This window comes from Chionomys nivalis, chromosome 2 (assembly GCF_950005125.1).
Source record: "Chionomys nivalis chromosome 2, mChiNiv1.1, whole genome shotgun sequence".
Lineage (NCBI taxonomy): Eukaryota > Metazoa > Chordata > Mammalia > Rodentia > Cricetidae > Chionomys > Chionomys nivalis.
Window position 1 is genome coordinate 39099115 of NC_080087.1, and position 16033 is coordinate 39115147.

Consider the following 16033-nt stretch of genomic DNA (forward strand, 5'->3'; position numbering starts at 1 on the left):
GAGACAGTGCACATGTCTCTCTTATGTAATATTCTTATTTAGTTGGCTTTACTATGTCATTAGGATTATTTTCATAAAAAAACAAAATCTGCCATTTGTTGCATTGGAAGGAAATAACTGTTCTCTCTTCCTTCATGAAGAAGCTATGTTGACCCCACCTAAGTTACGTAAAATAACATTCTAATGATCACATATCTTAGTGACCTGGGCCAAGTAAATCCTGGAATTTGCATGCCTTTCAGGAACTAAGGGTCACCATTGTCCGCAGCGTTTCCTGATTTCATTGGTAATCTCAGTCACTATAGTCGGGGAAGGGGGAAGTGGAAGCCATCTGTGCAAGGCTCCATTAGCAATGAATACCTCATGTATTATTTTAATCAATTTGGAATGAGCACAAATGATGCATTTTATCATGAACATATACTTAACACATATTTTATTACGGTGATTTAACACCATATAGAGTGTTTATCCCCAGGAACTATACGGTGTACTTGGTTACACTTGATATGGAATTCATTAATACCCCACAAACTTGAGGTTCCAGCTCAAGGGATATCTTAATATATTTTTTTACATGTAAAATATTCAGAATATCCCCCAATAATATTTTCTTGAATTTACACATATACATCACATGTACATGTAGGTATAAATATTTCTGTTTATAATACAGTAGAGAGATCATAACATTGTAAAAATTAAAACAAATTTAGTAGATTCAGCCATTCATTGTCTTTTAATATATATCAATATAAACTGAATATAAACAACATTCTTGTACTCCATATCTTTCGTCCCGATGAAGAAAGGACTGAAAGCCTGTGCTGTGTGCTCTAGGTGTATTGAACACGCTACTGCAATTGTTCCAGTTCCCCTCCATCCTCCCACCGTATATTTTCTTCTTCTCCCTCATAAAGGTGACTGATGAGACTATGATCTGGTGACCTGTTTATGTCTCTAGAGTTACAGGGAACTCAGTGTAGACTTGATGGCTTTTTTACTTTTACTACCAAGTTGATTGTTATTCTCGGAACTACCTGGATGTTCTTTCCTGAAATGCTGGAAGCAGTTTGAGCTCTGACAAAGCTAAAATGAGGAATTAAACTACAATAAGAGACAGCTTCTGTATCAATTACCATATGGCACCTTCGGAATCATCTATAATTTTATTATAACGTGTCATTGATTGCCATGTGGATTATAATGTTGAAAAATGCTTAGTAAAACTATTAAGTTATTATAATAATTGAAAATTCTGAGCCAATTAATTGAATAGATTGTAAACAGGAAAAAGGGTAGTTTATTGACAACATGAGATACAAATTCATGTTCATACCACAGTATAATAAGCTTTATATGTCAACAATTCCCTCATTTTTACCTATACCCTAGATACGAACTTTGCCTCTAGGTTTTGCTGACACCTCTAAAAGGCCACACTGCTCTGTGCCTTTTTATTTCAAGGAGGTATTAAAGTGATAGCCGCAATGTTTTCAAATCGCAGTGACTAAAGCACCATGGTAATATATAGGATATAAATTCCAGTATGCAAAATTGGCAGTTTCATCACCAAAGTGATTCTTTGTATTTGAGCACTTTAGGCTGCATGAGAGAGCAGCAGCATGGAGATGAAATACCTAATCCTTCAGAGTATGAATGCACATCACACTGAAATTGAGATGGAGAGACACTCCTTAATATGGAGAGTGGAAATTTAGCCTAAGAATTTCCTTCTAAGCTTAACTACATACACACATACATATGTGTATAAGTAGGTACATGTGAGATATTATATGTATATCATATATATGTGAGATATCACAACATATCACCACATTATACTACAATATATCATAATATGTGATACATTATTCATGCACTGTTAATAAAAACTCAGGGACAGATACTGAGGTTCAGCATGAAGAGCTCTTACCTCGACCTCAGTCTGAAAATGGTGTTTCTGCCTCCAGAAAACCTCAGAATGAGTCTGAGCCTGAGAGGTGTTTCCTCCTGTTTTATAATCCTTTCTAGTTCTGGGAATAAGGTCTGCATCACTCAGATTAAAGACATACACTGCCTGCTTTCTATGGCAGCTAGTATGGCAACTGGGATTAAAGGTGTGTGTCACCACTGCCTACTCTGTAAAGCTGACCAGTTGTGTTGTTTTACTCTCTGATATTCAGGAGAGATTTATTTTAAATAAATAAATAAAATAAATATTTTATTTATTAAAATATAATGAAATGCTACTACATATAACATATTTTATTACAATTTATGACATAACATCTATTATATTATATAAATAATTATATCACATATGTAATAATTTTATACACATGCAAATACATTTTCTGGTATTAGTATAAGTATGTTACACCTATCCTGTTTCATAGTATAATTCACATTAAGAAATATATCACAGAAAATTTTTCTAAGAGAAAGCTTTAAAAAAAAAAAACATTTTAATTGGTCATCTTTGACCTGAAGATAAAAAGGAATTATTATGGTTAGGTCTGTTGTTGTGGCTTTTTTTTTTTTTTAAGTTGGATAAATCATGGGTTGCCACTTGGTCACTGAGCAATTGCTGAGAAAGTGTTCTTTGGTTCCAGTCAACTAACTCCTTTAATTAAATAGTAACATTTTGTAGGTGCTGTGTATCAATGTCAGAACAATTGGGCAGCTCTATGGTTGGTTCAAAGTAGGAAGTAGTAAATCTTCCTTTCTGAGGGCTTAATTTCTGCTTCAGAAAACAAGTTTAATAAAACAGAAATCCCCATGTCTTCCTTCCTAGACTGAAGTTCAGCGTGCACCGTCTTCATGGAGCACGTCAAGCCTGTGCAGATAGTTTAGAAATATCATCTTCGGATCTTGTCTGTCCGGTCATTGGTAACTATGGTATTCAAGGTTTTGCAGGATTGCTGCGAATAAAAACAAGGAAGAGCAGTTTTGTAGACCAAGTACAATTCTTAATTGCATTACAGAAACGAAAGGGAAAGCTAACCCATGTAGGCTTCACCGAACTCATTCCCTGCTGTTGGATGCTGGAAAATTTCCTTCTTCTGATGATGCCAACTAGTTTTTCCGCTTAGGTGAATAATAGTTCTATTTCAAAAGGAAAACTAGTAACTTCTATATACCTCTCTTCCTCTCCATTTCATCTGTGTGCCATTTAGAATGTGTATGCATGAGAAAGCTTTCGCACCTCAGCTCCCAGTCAGCATTTAGCTAAGGTTAACTTTGAACCCTTGGTCTTCTTGCTTCCGTGTCCCATGATTTGTAATTAAATGCACACACCACCATGCCTGGATTTATGTGACACTGGGGATTAATCCAGGGCTTCATGCACCCTAGGTAAACACTCTGAAATATATCTCTAGTTCCTGAAAAATAATCTTCTTATTCAGGGTTATGATTACAGTGATGAAACACCATGGTCAGAACTAAACTGAGGAGGAAAAAGTTCATTTGTCTCACTCCATGTCTCTGTTCATCACTGGAGGAAATCACGACAAGAACTCAAGCAGCTCAGGATCCTGGAGCCAGGAGCTGATGCAGAGGCCACAGAGGAATGCTGCTTGCTTGCTTGCTCCTTGTGCCTTGCTCAGCCTACTTTCTCACAGAACCCACATCCGGCAGTCCAGGGAGGGTACCACCCACAATGGGCTGGAGCCTCCCCCGTCAATCACTATTCAAGAAGATGCCCTATAACTGGGTCTTTTGGAGGCATTTTCACAATTGAGGTTTCCTCCTTTTAGAGGATTCCAGCTATTGTCAAATTGGCAGAGACCTAGCCAGAATAGTAAGGTTTCTCATACTTCAGCCATAATGCAATACTGTTAATTGACTGTGGTTCATGTTCAAGTGTTGTACTAGAAAACATTCCAAACTCCCTTATAATAGAAGGGAATTCGTTTTTATTTTCCAAGACATTTTTCCTTTCTTATGTGTATTGAAAGACTGTTTTCCAGAAATCAGCGCCTGTTCACTTGTCTGGGATTGTGGAAGCTGTATGCACGAATGCTCATTTCTCTCTGTCTCCTTGGCGCTGAACTAGCCTGTTTGAGTAAATAAATGGTTAACCTTGCATTATTGAAGTTGTAGCCACTGCTCTTTGTCGAAGTGGGGAAGTAAGTGATGGAATTCAGGTCAACACAAGCAGCTGTGTCATTGCTTATTGCTCGACATCGTGCCTTTGTGCTTCGTGGCTCACAGAAGTTATTAATGGACAAAACCTGAGTGCCTGTGAAGCCATACTCTACCTGTAGCTCAGAATAGCTATCTACTTTTCATGGGAATGACAGCCGTTGCAATAGGTCTCTGAGTGAGGTGTGCTTGATGGCATAGAGCCTTCAGATTTGGCCTACTTACGTTCTGTGTCTTTCTGGTCCTTCATGGCCCGTGTGAGTCAAGCATATGAGTTAGATGAGTGATATAATTTGAGTGTGTATATACACCAGTTAGACTGCTGAAGCTTAAACAGGGATTTTACATAAAACTTGTTTAACTTAAGATTAAGAATTTCTATATGCTAAATATGATGAGTTAAGTTTTGTGAAAGGAAATATGTGAACATTGCTGGCAACCTCGTTCTTATTAGTAAGTACTGGAAGAGAGTGGACAAAAGGAAAGAAAGAAATTTTGTAACTGCCTAATGAATATGTTAGCCCTGGGAAGACAAGTGTCGAAAAGTAGTGAATGAATAGCATTATGAGATAACATGAGACAGCATTATGTATTTTGTAAGTATGCCCAGGTTAAGCTCATAAAATAGGAACATGAAAGCCTTGCTAAGTGGACATCAATTTACATCTTAGTCTACACATCCAATGTAAATTATTCTATTGTCACATACTTGATAGTTAATGCACAAAGAGGATGATTCTAATTATGAATGACCTGACTTCTGTTCCTCAGGGGGTGTAAGGCATGTGTTTCAAAGTTGTGATTCTACTTTAAAGATCTTGAGATACTCAAGTGCCATTGGGTTGCTAGCCCGTTGAGCCACAATTACAAATGATTTAAATCTACCGTAGGGAGGTCACAACTGAGCTAATAAGTGTGGTGTGGCAATACCTTTCTTCTTTCTGTGAGTTTCTGATGTGTGTCCCCGTTGATTAGACATTCAGTAGACCACAGAGAGCTACAGAAGCAAACACAAACATGCGAATTTATCATTTAGCAAAAATTAGATGTGGATTCACATTCCAGAAAGAAATAATAAATTGAAAAAATCAAATTGACTGAACTGAACATTTCATAAAATGTTAGGAAATTAAAAAAAAATAGTCTGTCTCCATGTAAATATTCTTATGTTGCGTCTTATGGGAGTTTACATATGACAAAGGGCAACAGTACCAGTAGCCCCTTAGCAACTATCTGCTCTTGTCTGGTGGTGGTGGTGCACGCCTTTAATCTCAGCACTTGGGAGTCAGAGCTAGTTCCAAGACAGTCTAGAATATACAAAGAATCCCTGTCTTGGAAAATAAAACAAAAGCATCTGCTCTGATTTGGGATTCTTTGAAAGCACTTAAATAGTTAAAATATATTGATGTAGTTTAAGTAACTTCCTATATTTCCACTGCTTTCAACATAGCTGTAAAATTTTCTCATGTATATTAGTGCCAGTTTGCAACCTTCTTGGCCACTTGGAAGTAGGAGACATGAACAATCTTCCAGGAGGAAGGGAAACCACTTTCCATGTCTGCAGTCAACTGAAAAAATGCCTTCCAGATTTACTATGTTCTCAACACATGGGGCCTGCCAGTGGTAATGAGCTTTTTTCTAAATTTGGTCATGTTAGAGAATTTGAAATGGTCACATAATCTTGTGTCTTTTACATGACTCCTCATGAAAACCCAACTGTCTGCACTAGTGGGCAACAGGGAGATTTGACGTTGTGTAGAGCACAAAAAAGTGAGGAAGACGTCATAGCACAGCAGTGCCTGCAGGAATGTGCTGGAAGGGCCGTGCCTCCAGCAGCTCCCAAAGATGGGAGAAGCAAGTATCAAGTTTTATCTAGACTGTGAGGCAGGAGCCTTCCTGATACCATGCTTCTCTCCTATATTTTACTAACTTTAGTTTTCTGGTTTCAAAGACTTTTAGATGCCGAGTTTATTAAATACATCGAGCTTGCGGTGGTTGGTGACAGTGGTCAGAGGACACTGATGTGACGCCCAAGCAGTTTCTATGGTAGGAGTGCTAACCTAGGACTCCTTTTGACGCTGTCTCCTGACAAAGAGATAAAACAATGGGGAAGCAGATAGGACTGAGACAAACTTTTAACTTACCTTTTTCAAAAGATGGACATAGAAGTGTCTTTTGCCTTGACACTTCCTATGTTCCTGACATTTTCCAGCTTTCTGGCTTCTGTTTCTGAGTTTTGCAGTTTTATTGATTGACTGGATTTTGATAACTGACACATTTAAAAAAAAAAAACAATTATAATCGGAATAATTGAGGGAGAATATCCTTTCATAGTGGCTTTCTTGATTTCAAGACATTTAAACATTATTTCAAATATTAAACAAGTAAAGCAGGCTGAATATATAATTGGGATTTTCTCATCATAGTTTGGCTCCAGAATAATGAATGTAAGTCATTAATGGAAAGTTAATTGGGAACGTTGGCAAAGTTTATCTTGTATTTTGAGGATTGCATGCTTCACTTGATACCTAGTGTACATTTGGGATTTATTTGCACCACACCTCTGGGTCTAGGAGCATATTAAGTTATGAAGAATATTAGCATTGCTGCAAAACAATTACTCGTTCATTTGCTAACTGATTAAAATTCATGCATAATTTATTGAAATGAATAGAGATTTTATAAATAAATCTCTTGGTTCTCTGGGGTCCAAAAACAAAATACATATGCTAATATAAGGTTTCTTTTTACCGCCAACATCAAAAATTTACTACATAGAGGGATATTAGTCTCCTTAATGTGAGTTTCACTTATAATCATGCCGTTAACCAATGTGTGTGCTTCTCAGCTGCTTTGCATATTGTGACTGTTCCAGCTTTGAACTAGTCTTTGACTATTGACTGTTCTAGTTTTGCATATTTGACCATAGCAAGTAAAATCAACCTGGTCAGTGTGCTGTTGCCATTCTTCAGGCCAGGGCAGGCAATACATCAAACTCATTACTTCACTTACACACACCACTAGATCCAATATTAATTTCTAGCTCTAAGTTGTTTATTTGGGGAGAAGGGTCAGGAAAGCAAACAAACAAAAACCAAAATAACTCAAACAGCATCACACAGAGTCTGTTGGTGTATTTTCGAAATTTAGTTTCTTAGCCTTTCTAATGATAGTTAGTCTACTTGTGAAAAGACTCTGTGCAAAGTTAAATAATACACTCACGTTCACCTTGTCATTACTGCGAAGGCTTTTGTTTTTGAAAGCTGGCCTCCTGGCTCCAGATTTCACTTTATATGTTATTGTTTCCAACAGAAATGACAGAAAGCCTGTGCTTGTTTCTACTGCTGGTTTATGCAGAGTTTGCCCACATCCCTCAACCCTTCCCTTTCTTTCTATCTCCTTTCCTCTTCCGTTGTTTGTTTCTTTGGTGGATGTGGACAAGCTTTGGATGTGTGAGATCTAGCATTTGATACACACATAAAATGAGGTTTTGCAGTATCCATACAGTAGTAGTTTATGTAAGGTTTGCAATTTTTCATGCATTTACCATGTTTTTGCTCTTCGTTCATCGAGTTAAGTATCAGACCCCCAGGTCATTGGTGAGTCTTGAAATGAATGAGACATTGTTGCTTGGTGGGAGAGTCTCACTGAGCTGTGACTTTAACATGGTTTCCTACTGTAACAGAAATTAGTCAGTAGATGAGCTGTCTGGAGTGAAAACAGACTAGATAGATAGATAGATAGATAGATAGATAGATAGATAGATAGATAGATAGATAGATAGATAGATAGATAGATAGTGAAGCAGTCCAGCCTACTGGTAATTAGAATTCTTGAGAGATATTGGCATTTCCTGGGATGTTCTTTTCTTGGTTCCACTTCAGTTTAGCATGGAGAGAATGCATTCCCTTTCTGTCTTCCCAGCTAATAACAGTTTTGTAAGCTCTGAGTTGAAAGTTGTCAGGCTAATTAGTGCAGTTTCTTCGGATAAAATAAAATTAGCCTCTATCCTATTTTATCTGAGGAACGAAAACTCTAAAATGTTGGTATGGTTCCAGTGTTTCCTTTTGAGGTGAATTTCACTGAATTCGTTTGTGAAACAGGCCATCGTTCGCCTAGGACAAAACTTCAGCCATTACTGGTAAATATTTTTCTTTTCAATACATTAGAAAAGGTATGTATGGGTAGAGTTTACAGAGCAGGCGTTAGGAACTTCTTCCCGTAGAAATAGTTCTGGATGCCCATGGCATATATAACACACAGGAGTTAGGGTTGTTCCCACTTTACATATGCGGCTGGTAAATCACAACTTACATAACTCCTTGACAGCCAGTCTGAAAGCTATTTCCTTAATGGATCGACCATTATAAGAAGAGACTACTTATATTTATAGTTATTTCCAATAGGGAAATGCTGATTTTTGTCTATTATTCTTTACTTTCGTGAACTATTTTTTTACATACAACTCCCATTTAAAAATAAAGTCCCATCATATTAAGTGACTACCCAATGTACAGAACTTTGTCATCAGTAATAAGTAAATGTTGTATGTTTTTAGTCTCTTCAACTTTGAAGTTGCATTCTCAGAACTAATTTTAGTCCATCTGTAGAATCAGGCCAGATAGTCTTGACCCAGTTTTGTGGATACTTGTGATTCAGAGGATTTTTATGTTAGTAACCTTTTAAAAACCATAAATAAAACCCAAATGGTGAACCCTATCTGAAAATTCTTGATCCATTTAAACTTGCCCAGGCTGTTGAGGTTTTTCCTGTGGAACGCATGCCTCCCATTTTTGTACTCCCATTAATAGTTCAGAAGTTACTCTCTGTGTAGTTTTGACTTGCTTGTTATCCAGTCCACTCCGGATCGGAGAACTGTGTTGATGCTAGTAGCTCTCCTGTTTCTGATTTCCCGTGACTCTTAAGCACGTATTTTTCAATCAATTTTGGGACGATTATCACCTTATTAAGATTAATACTTTCTTTTAAAAGCTTTCAACTTCCTGAGAAGTGCGAGAATGGTCTAGAAGTTGAAAGGAAATACCACCTGGTGACAGTCTACTAAAGAGGCCCCTATGCTGTGTATTCCAGTGGGAAGGTTGGGCAAACAGAGCAAGCTCTGTGGAGTCCTCCAGAGACAGCCCAGTCTTTCACCAACATTGCCGTTGGGGAAAACCTGCTCTAATGCATTATTCATCATTCCATAAGTTCAGATGTTGAAATAATATTTTCCAAAGTTTCTGTCAAGCAAAGTATCTTAAGCCTCCCAAAATTAAATTGCAATGTCCCTTTGACATTTGAGCTTAATAAGTGACATATTGCCTATCCCATGCTGCTGTGAGGGCCAGTGATATATAGTGATTGGGGATTTCGTCTCGGTGTAAATTTCAATCTCCTACTCTGTGTGGTGGGAGTATGGCACGAGCTTTCCTTCGAGCTTGTTAGCTCATCTGTTGGAACTTTGAAGTTGCAAGAAAACAAAGCAAGAGCAGAAGCAAAAATAAATAAAGAGAAGATAATATCAGAGCTCACCTCCCTCTACATCTGAGGAGACCGCTTCTCTCCAGTGCTTTCTTTATATCCCTGTTTACTGCTGTGCCTTTGTCACTTTCTCTCCTGGAAATGAGTGTCTTTTTCTCAATTGGCTAAATGCCTTCATAAAACCAATAGCTCTTTAAAATATACTTGCTACATCATTGCCGTCTATGGTATATTTTATTTTATTTTCCTTTGTTCCTTCCTCCTTTTCCCTCTTTTCCCTCATTTTTTGGGGGATGTGTCCTACCACTTACCCCAGTCTGGTCACTATGCCGACCTCCTGTTTGCAATACTCCCTAAACCTCTGAACCCTCTGTGTTGGGATTGCAAGCATGCACCACCAACCCATTTACCATGTGTTTCTAAATTGTTTATTAAGCCTTTGGTTACATATGGATATTATATGGAACTTCTTTACTTATAATATATATGTTACTGTTAATATATCTCTGTTTTGGTGTTTAAATTCTTGCCTAACTGGAGTGTACACATACGTGTCTTTCCTAGAACCACCGAGACCCATTGCTCCTCCCCAGCTGCTTGGCGTTGGGCCTACTTACTTGCTGATCCAACTAAACGCGAACTCCATCATTGGCGATGGTCCCATTATCCTGAAAGAAGTGGAGTATCGAATGACATCAGGTTCTTGGACAGAAACCCATGCAGTCAATGCTCCAACCTACAAGTTATGGCATTTAGATCCAGACACAGAATACGAGATCCGTGTTTTGCTCACCAGACCTGGTGAAGGAGGCACTGGGCTCCCAGGACCACCGCTGATCACCAGAACCAAGTGTGCAGGTAAGGTGCCGTACCAGGCTGGGACCCTTGTGAAGGAGTCTCACAACCATAATTAGCACACATATGGGATTAAAAGTTTTGATTATTTGGTGTGTGATTTAGACATACAATCTTTATTGAATTTTTTTTGACAATTCCACATATGTGTAATCTGAATTCTTTTTGTTGTGATCCCTGACCCCAAGGTCCACCCTTCTAAGAGTTGTATTGAATTTGTTCATTCGCCACCTTCTTTATGTGATAATATGCCTGGTTTAATAGCAGGTGGAGTGCTTCTTTGAAACTGTCCTAATATTTGATGATACTATTGTCAGAGTGTTTTCTTGCACAGTCACTTTGATGAGCTTTGTGTTCTGTGCAGAATATCTTAGGTAGCTCTGAAGCATTTTCACATCAAGTTAATACGGTAAACGTTCTAACCATGTAGAAATGATCTACCTCATTGATTTTTATCTTAAGTGTAGAGGTCACAAAATAGAGATAAGAAAATTGACACTAAGACTAGAGAGAGAGCTCCTTTGCTAAAGTGCCTGGACCAATAAACATGAAAAGAGTTTAGATCCCAGCCCCCACAGAAATGCTGAGTGTGTTTATGCACAACTGTTACTCCTCCTCTGGGATTTGAAGACAGGCCAATCCCCAGGGCTCACTGACTTGAGGCAGTCTGTGAGTTCTTTTATTTATTTATTTATTTATTTATTTATTTATTTATTTATTTAATTCTTTTTTAATTAAAATTTCCGCCTCCTCCCCGTTTCCCATTTCCCTCCCCCTCCTGCCACACATCACCCCCTTCCTCCACTCCCCTCCCCCTCCCCCCACTCCTCTCCCTCTCCCCCCACTCCATTCCCCCTCCCTCTCGATACTGAAGAGCAGCCCTGCAGGAAGTCCAAGGTCCTCCCACTTCTATCTAGGTCCAGGAAGGTGAGCATCCAAACAGGCTAGGCTCCCACAAAGCCAGTTCATGTATTAGGATCGAAACCTAGTGCCATTGTCCTTGGCTTCTCATCAGCCTTCATTGTCCACCATGTTCAGAGAGTCCGGTTTCATCCCATGCTTATTCAGTCCCAGTCCAGCTGGCCTTGGTGGGCTCCCAATAGATCAGTTCCACTGACACAGTGGGTGGGTGCACCCCTTGTGGTCCTGACTTCCTTGCTTATGTTCTCCCTCCTTCTGCTCCTCATTTGGACCTTAAGAGCTCAGTCCCTTGCTCCAAATTGGATCTCTGTCTCTATCTCGATCCATCGCCAGATGAAGGTTCTAAGGTAATATGCAAGATATTCATCAGGATAGGATAGGGTCATTTCAGGTTCCCTCTCCTCAGTTGCCCAAGGTACTAGCTGGGGACCTCTCCCTGGACACCTGCGAGCCCCTCTAGAGTCAAGTCTCTTGCCAACCCTAAGATGGCTCCCTTAATTAGGATATATATTTCTCTGCTCCCGTATCCACCCTTCCTATATCCCAACCATCCCATTCCCCCAAGCTCCCCCCATCCTCCCCTTCTCACGTTTCTCACCCCATTTCCCCTTAGCCCCATGCCACCTCACCCGCAAGTTCCCAGTTTTTGCCCGGCAATCTTGTCTACTTCCCCTGTCCAGGCGGATGACTATATGTTTTTCTTTGGGTTCACCTTCTTATTTATCTTCTCTAGGATCACAAATTATATGCTCATGTCCTTTATTTATGGCTAAAAACCAATTATGAGTGAGTACATCCCATGTTCCTCTTTTTGGGTCTGGGATACCTCACTCAGGATAGTGTTTTCTATTTCCAACCATTTGCATGCAAAATTCACGATATCATTGTTTTTTACCGCTGAGTAGTACTCTAATATGTATATATTCCACACTTTCTTCATCCATTCTTCCATTGAAGGACATCTAGGTTGCTTCCAGGTTCTGGCTATTACAAACAATGCTGCTATGAACATAGTTGAACAAATGCAAGTCTGAGTTCTTATGGGAGTGAGATGTGAGAGCCTGCTTTAGAGAACGCAGTGGAAACAATAGAAAATGGTGCCTCATGTCAACCTTTGGCCTCGATGTGCACACACGGATAAATATAGAAACAAATGAAAAATGATTGTACAGGTTACCTCAGTGATGGAACTACCATGTGTGGGAGATCCTGTTGATGGTTAGCCCAGTAGCTTGATACCTCCTAGAGACTGCAGGAAGTTTTCTCTCTAGTACTGTGAAGCATGATTAATTAAAACTCAGAGAGAGAGATTGGGGTTCAACCTGAAGGACAGAAAAAGCAAAACAGCCCATCACTGACTCTTACCTCAACCTCAGTCCGAAATGGCAATCCTGCCTCCAGTAATCTCAGAATGAGACTGAATCTGAGAGCTGTCTCTTTCCACTTTGTAATCCTCTCTGAGGCTGGGATTAAAGTCATGCACCACTGCGATTAAAGACATGCACTACCAGGTTTTTGTGGCCAACTAGTATGGCTACTAGGATTAAAAGTGTGTGTTACCACTGCCTGGTCTGTACAACTGACCAATGGGGCTGTTTTACTCTCTGATCTTCAGGCAAGCTTTCTTTATTAAAATATAAATGAACTGCTACTACAGTACTGCTCTAACTCTGCCTAAAAATGAGTGCTGAAAACAATACCCTCATAAAACATAAGGAAACTACAACATAGTATGGTCTATGTTATACCACTGCAGAAATTTTCTTAGCTATGCAAAGATGAAACACTTGGGCACCTATTATTTGAGCCCATTTTTACTTTAACAGTTGTCAAAATGATAATTTTTAGGTTAAGGGGACATTTAGGAGCTTTAGGTGAAAAAATGCATGCACACACACTCACACGCTCACATACGCACGTATGGAACACTTAAATAGGCAATTTTTGAAAATGGAAAACAACACCATGGGAAGCTATGAGACTATTAAGTACTTATAAAATGTCTTTTTGAACATCTGCTTATTATTTACAATTTTATTGGGCTATTCACCAAGAATTCTGGTTTAGCTCACAGTAGTCGATAAATATTTTTGTTGCAATGAAGTTTGTAGAAATGAATAACACCTGTGTTGAATGTTTTAAACTTCGGGGCGTTTAACCGTTGCGACACCACAGTGGCAGTGAGGAAGTAGAGTCCACTAATGTGTTGGTGGCATCTCCTTACATATGGTAGTTGCAAGCTTCATCGAAGTTTTTCCTCAAATTCATGTTGGCCCCTGGCTCAGCTTCAAAGTTAGTGTGTAGATACTCTGTAGATACTCTGTAGATCTGTGACCTCTTCTTCCAGGTTTTGTGATACGTATGATACTGTCGCAACTTTCTGCAGGGAAGGCAAGCTGACCTCACAGCCTCAGCTAGTCAGAGAAGTCGCTGCAATAGGGGAAACGTGATAAACTTGACAGACTTACTCTCTACTCTGAAATTAATACCTCACACCACCACTAATGACAGCTGAGAGTTTATTTTGCTAACCATAACAATGACACATGTTTTTTATAGAAATTACTCTTTCAATAATTAATGTACATAGATTCTAATAAAATTATAATAGTTGATAGCAGTATGCTATTCCAGTAGTCTTCCTCTTGACTTTGTCTGCACTTCCTTTTACGTATCTATTGTGCTTTCTTAATTTTATTTTCATCAGAATAGGCCATTAGGAATTAGCAGCTGCACAACGAATTTTTATGAAACTGTTTAACCTCAAAAATACTTGACACTCATTATTGGTGAGTGAGTTACGAAGATTACAAGTGAATGTTCTGAGGGCCATCATGCTGTATTAAGTGGCTGAAAATGCTGTGTTAATGAACATTGATTTGTTCAGTATTGATGCGTGTGTTCAGAGTGTATTGAACCAACAAAAGGGAAAATATGACTGGAAATCACTACGAGAATAGCCTCGTTTGAGGGAGGCAGCAGCATAAGAGTATCTCCTAGTCACAGCCATTGACAACTTAGAAACATCTTGACGTTTAGGAATTATATGGACCCTTTAATCTGGTTCCTTATTTGAGAAACATTTAATTTGTGTATTCATGATGAACTTAAATGATATCAGGCCCCCCAGTTGTCTTTTTCTTCAAAATATAGGAATTTCAGACCATCTTGAACCCATAATAAACCATTGCCAATATTTGTTACCATTAGTATCTTTGCAAAGTTACTCTGATCTAGATTTTTAGGGGAAATGAACTATAGATTAGAATTTACTCATGTATGGATTATACCTGAGAGAAGATATGACTACCGACCAAGGTCAACTTAAGGTCAGTATTAACTCCTGACATTTGGAAAAGAGGGAAAGCTCATGTAGTCATTTTAATCATTCCCTGAATAGGAAAATCAGAGCATAATTTAGAAAAATCATAAAGTGATTTCTTTTTCCTCTCTTCATCCCTCTCTCCCACCTCTTTTCAAGATCCATTTCCTTTTCTCCAAACTGCAGCTCCCCAAGTCATTATGGACCTCACCTTTGGCCTCAAGCAGAGACCACAAAGCAGTAAACTACGGCACAACCTACACAAGCCGTGCTACTAGCTGATTTTTTTTTTTAGCAGAAATTCACAAGCTTAAAAATGCTTTGTAATTCACAGGAATGATCATTTTGAGAGTTCAAGATGAAAATTCCTATCAAATGCTGTCAAACTGTACTCACAATAGTTCACCATGATTAATGGTATTTACAGAGTTGAGTTCTAGATCTACAAAGCATCCTCTTTAATCAGGAAAGACAGTATATTGAATAATTGTTATTTATTTTCAAATAGTTATTTTTTATACACCATGTGCTAAGTATGTTAAATAACCAAAAAACCCTTCAAAGTATAAATCTTCATATGTTCTCTCTATCTCTCTGTTTCTTTTGCTTTACATTTCTGTTTGTCTCTCTGTTTGTATATATATATATATGTAATTTTTGATTTATATATATGAAATCATTGTAATTTTAAAGGGATAATATCATTTTCTGCAATTAAAATAGTCTTACTGTGTTTTGTTATATTCTACCAAGAATAATGCCAACCAAAGAGTGAATTAATTACCATGCACTATTTATTTTCATATTCACTTTAGTACACTTTTAAGCTTTTGATATTTTGTTTCTAGTGGCAGTAAAAGTCATTTGAAAGACATCTGGCAGAAAATAATTGTCCAACCACGAGAGGCTTTTACTGTGCACATTGTTTACAAGCTTACATTTTAAAAGAAAGTATAAGACTTATGGCTAAATACTGATTAGTACAACTTTAGAATCAACACAGAAAGTTATGTGTCACGTGATGTAATCTCACCAATTCTAGTAATAGAAGATGAATGCACAAAAATTGTAGCCGATAAAACGTGGGACACATGCATGACTAACTTATTCCCTGAAACAGCACTGCTTAATGTTCCCAGCTTTACCTGTATTGAAAGCAATGGAGGTGGATGCTGAACACTCAAATATACATGTCATGTTTTATAACCCCTACCATCCCAAAGTGGATTAGTTCACCTTCTCTGAAAATGTCCTGCCTAGTTGGTAAAGCATTTTTGTTTACCTTTATGAGACACATTAAAATCA

General features: G+C 38.3%; 1 protein-coding gene across 13 annotated transcripts in view; it reads left to right on the plus strand.

The window, feature by feature from the left end:
* Nucleotides 1-16033, plus strand: part of Ptprk (protein tyrosine phosphatase receptor type K) — a 549613-nt gene that overhangs the window by 314545 nt on the left and 219035 nt on the right. For all 13 annotated transcript variants that reach the window (XM_057751267.1, XM_057751275.1, XM_057751167.1 and 10 more), the window contains exon 7: nucleotides 10195-10488. In XM_057751267.1, coding sequence (XP_057607250.1) covers nucleotides 10195-10488 — 294 coding nt within the window. The remainder of the gene's footprint in view (nucleotides 1-10194; nucleotides 10489-16033) is intronic.